Below are 2,331 nucleotides of genomic sequence, written 5' to 3' on the forward strand. Positions count from 1 at the left end.
GCAATGCAACTGTTCATAGCCTATTTTATCCATTTGAGGGCCTCTTGAATCTCATTTTTGTTTTGAAAGTAATTGCAACCTAAAGTTGTTGAATTAACTGATATCTCTGTCCCCTGGATGGAGAAATCAAAAGCTTTTGATGGATTTATATGAAAAGATTATAAGCCTCTCTTTTAAGATAACAAATTTCACATTTCAGATTGACAGAGAAAGCAATAAGTCTAAATTCATGGTACCTGTCCACACTTGTATTTTTTCTTTTCCTGCTAATGAAAGAGAAGAAACAAACAAACTTGGTAGAGAAAGCATTACATAATCTTCTTAACAACATTTCAAGCCATGACACATTCATTTTATCATTTTTATTCTGTTTACAAAAATAAAAAACTATTGAATACAAAATAAACTACTTAGAATTACACTGCCAATCAACCTAGAAGTGCTTCCTAGAATTACTTCACAGGAAGTGGAGGAATGCTCTGCTCATGCCTAAAGAAATTATCAGGATCAACTTTAGTCTTCACTCTCACCAATCTGTTAAAATTATCTTTAAAATACTTGGCACCCCAAGCACTAGCCTCAACAAAACTTGTGTTACTTTTCTTGTTCATCCCCAAATCAAGATCCCTGTAATTCACATAAGCCTCCCTGGGAAACTGTGACACATAAGGAGCCATGTAATTGTACAACTTCCTGATCCAGTCCATGTGCCTTGCTGCATTTTTTTCTCCATCTTCCCACAGACTCACATACTGGATTTTGAAAAGGGTTCCCTTCCTGTGAGGAAATGGGATTTCGGATTCCGAAATTTTGCTCATCATCCCTCCATATGGGTTCCATATCATCAATGGAGAATCTTCCTGAAGTAGCCTTGTCCATAGGCCTTCCAGTGCAGTTTCAGGAATTGGTTGTTTGACAAAGTCTGATTTGGCCTTGAAATAGTTCTTGAATGTAGACTTCCCCTGAAGCAAAACTTCTGGTGGTGTGTTGCTTGGATAGCCTCCAATGTATAGCACAGACTTGATCCAGCTCGTTTCGATACAATCCTTTCGAGTTAATCCCAATTCAGGAAAACTCTGTTGCATAACCTGGAGAAGTCTGTCAGCCCCACCGAGAAACAAGGCGTTGTATGAGGTTGTGACAGTTCTTTGGCCTTTTTTTACTGTGCTTGAAGCCACTTGAATGACAACTCTAATGAAGAGATTTTCATCAAGCTTATCAGCAACCTGTTGCCATCTGTAGAGAGTCTTTGTGGCACCTTCTTCCAGGGACTTTGTAACTGTAAAAACGGTTACAATTGGTGGCACAGGAACAAGTTTTATCTTCCAGGAAAGAATGACTCCAAAACTTGCTCCTCCACCTCCTCTTATGGCCCAAAATAAGTCTTCTCCCATGGCTGCGCGGTCGAGAATCTTGCCATTAACATCAATGATTCGACCATCAATGACATTGTCAGCTCCAAGGCCATATTTTCTCATCATGGAGCCATAAGCCCCTCCAGTGATGTGCCCCCCGACGCCTAAACTTGGACAAAGACCGGCAGGAAAGCCATGAGTGTTGCTTTTCTCTGAAATTCTGTAGTAGACTTCACCAATTGTGGCACCGGCCTGAATCCAGGCGCTGTTATCAGGAATATCAACGCTAATGGATCGAAGCTTCGCGAGGTCTACAACGATAAAAGGCGTTTCTATTTCTGAGACATAAGAGAGGCCCTCATAGTCATGGCCTCCGCTGCGGACTCTCATGTGAATTCCAAGCTCCCTGGAGCAAATAACAGCTGCCTGGACATGGGATTCATATAAAGGTGTGAAGATAAACTCAGGTTTCGGCTTTGAAGGCTCCAAATACCTGAGATTTTGAGCAGAAGATTGCAGGATTGAGGAAAATGAAGAATTGTTTGGGCTGCAAAAGGCTGAGAGAGGAACAGAAATCTGAGAATTAGTATTCAGGCAATGCAAAAAACTCTCTTGAGTTGGAAGTGAAATTGTCCATGAAGCTGACAACAAAATGAGTAATGAAACAATTGGAAACTTCATTTTCTCTAAGTTTAATTAATTCTAGCTTCAGTATTTTGTGTTTAAGGAGTGAAAGTTTGAGTTGTATTTATATATGAATTATGGAGAGGATCATAACGTGTATTTGAGCTAATCCTAACGTCACGTTCGGATATTTACATTGTTAGTCCATTAATTTAATTAAATTTAATATTTCCTGTTAATTCTGCTTCTGGGTCCTAGACTTTTGACTATGACTAAGAGAATTTTGCCATCTCCCTCTTATTCCATCTACACTTCAATCACTTTAACTTGTATTTCGAATTACTTATCTATA

General features: G+C 39.3%; 1 protein-coding gene across 1 annotated transcript; it reads right to left on the minus strand.

Annotated features, from left to right (window-relative positions):
- Positions 1 to 404: 404 nt before the first annotated feature.
- Positions 405 to 2,062, minus strand: LOC116125774 (berberine bridge enzyme-like 13). Its single transcript, XM_031411488.1, has one exon. It carries the CDS (start codon positions 2,034 to 2,036, stop codon positions 453 to 455), a length of 1,584 nt encoding a protein of 527 aa, XP_031267348.1. The 5' UTR covers positions 2,037 to 2,062; the 3' UTR covers positions 405 to 452.
- Between the last annotated feature and the right edge of the window lie 269 nt (positions 2,063 to 2,331).

The sequence above is a fragment of the Pistacia vera genome, unplaced genomic scaffold, assembly GCF_008641045.1.
Source record: "Pistacia vera cultivar Batoury unplaced genomic scaffold, PisVer_v2 Contig171, whole genome shotgun sequence".
NCBI classification, from domain to species: domain Eukaryota; kingdom Viridiplantae; phylum Streptophyta; class Magnoliopsida; order Sapindales; family Anacardiaceae; genus Pistacia; species Pistacia vera.

Bases quoted from the DNA above. Each gene is read 5' to 3' on its own strand.
- LOC116125774 (XM_031411488.1), bottom strand. From the start codon at position 2,036: ATGAAGTTTCCAATTGTTTCATTACTCATTTTGTTGTCAGCTTCATGG.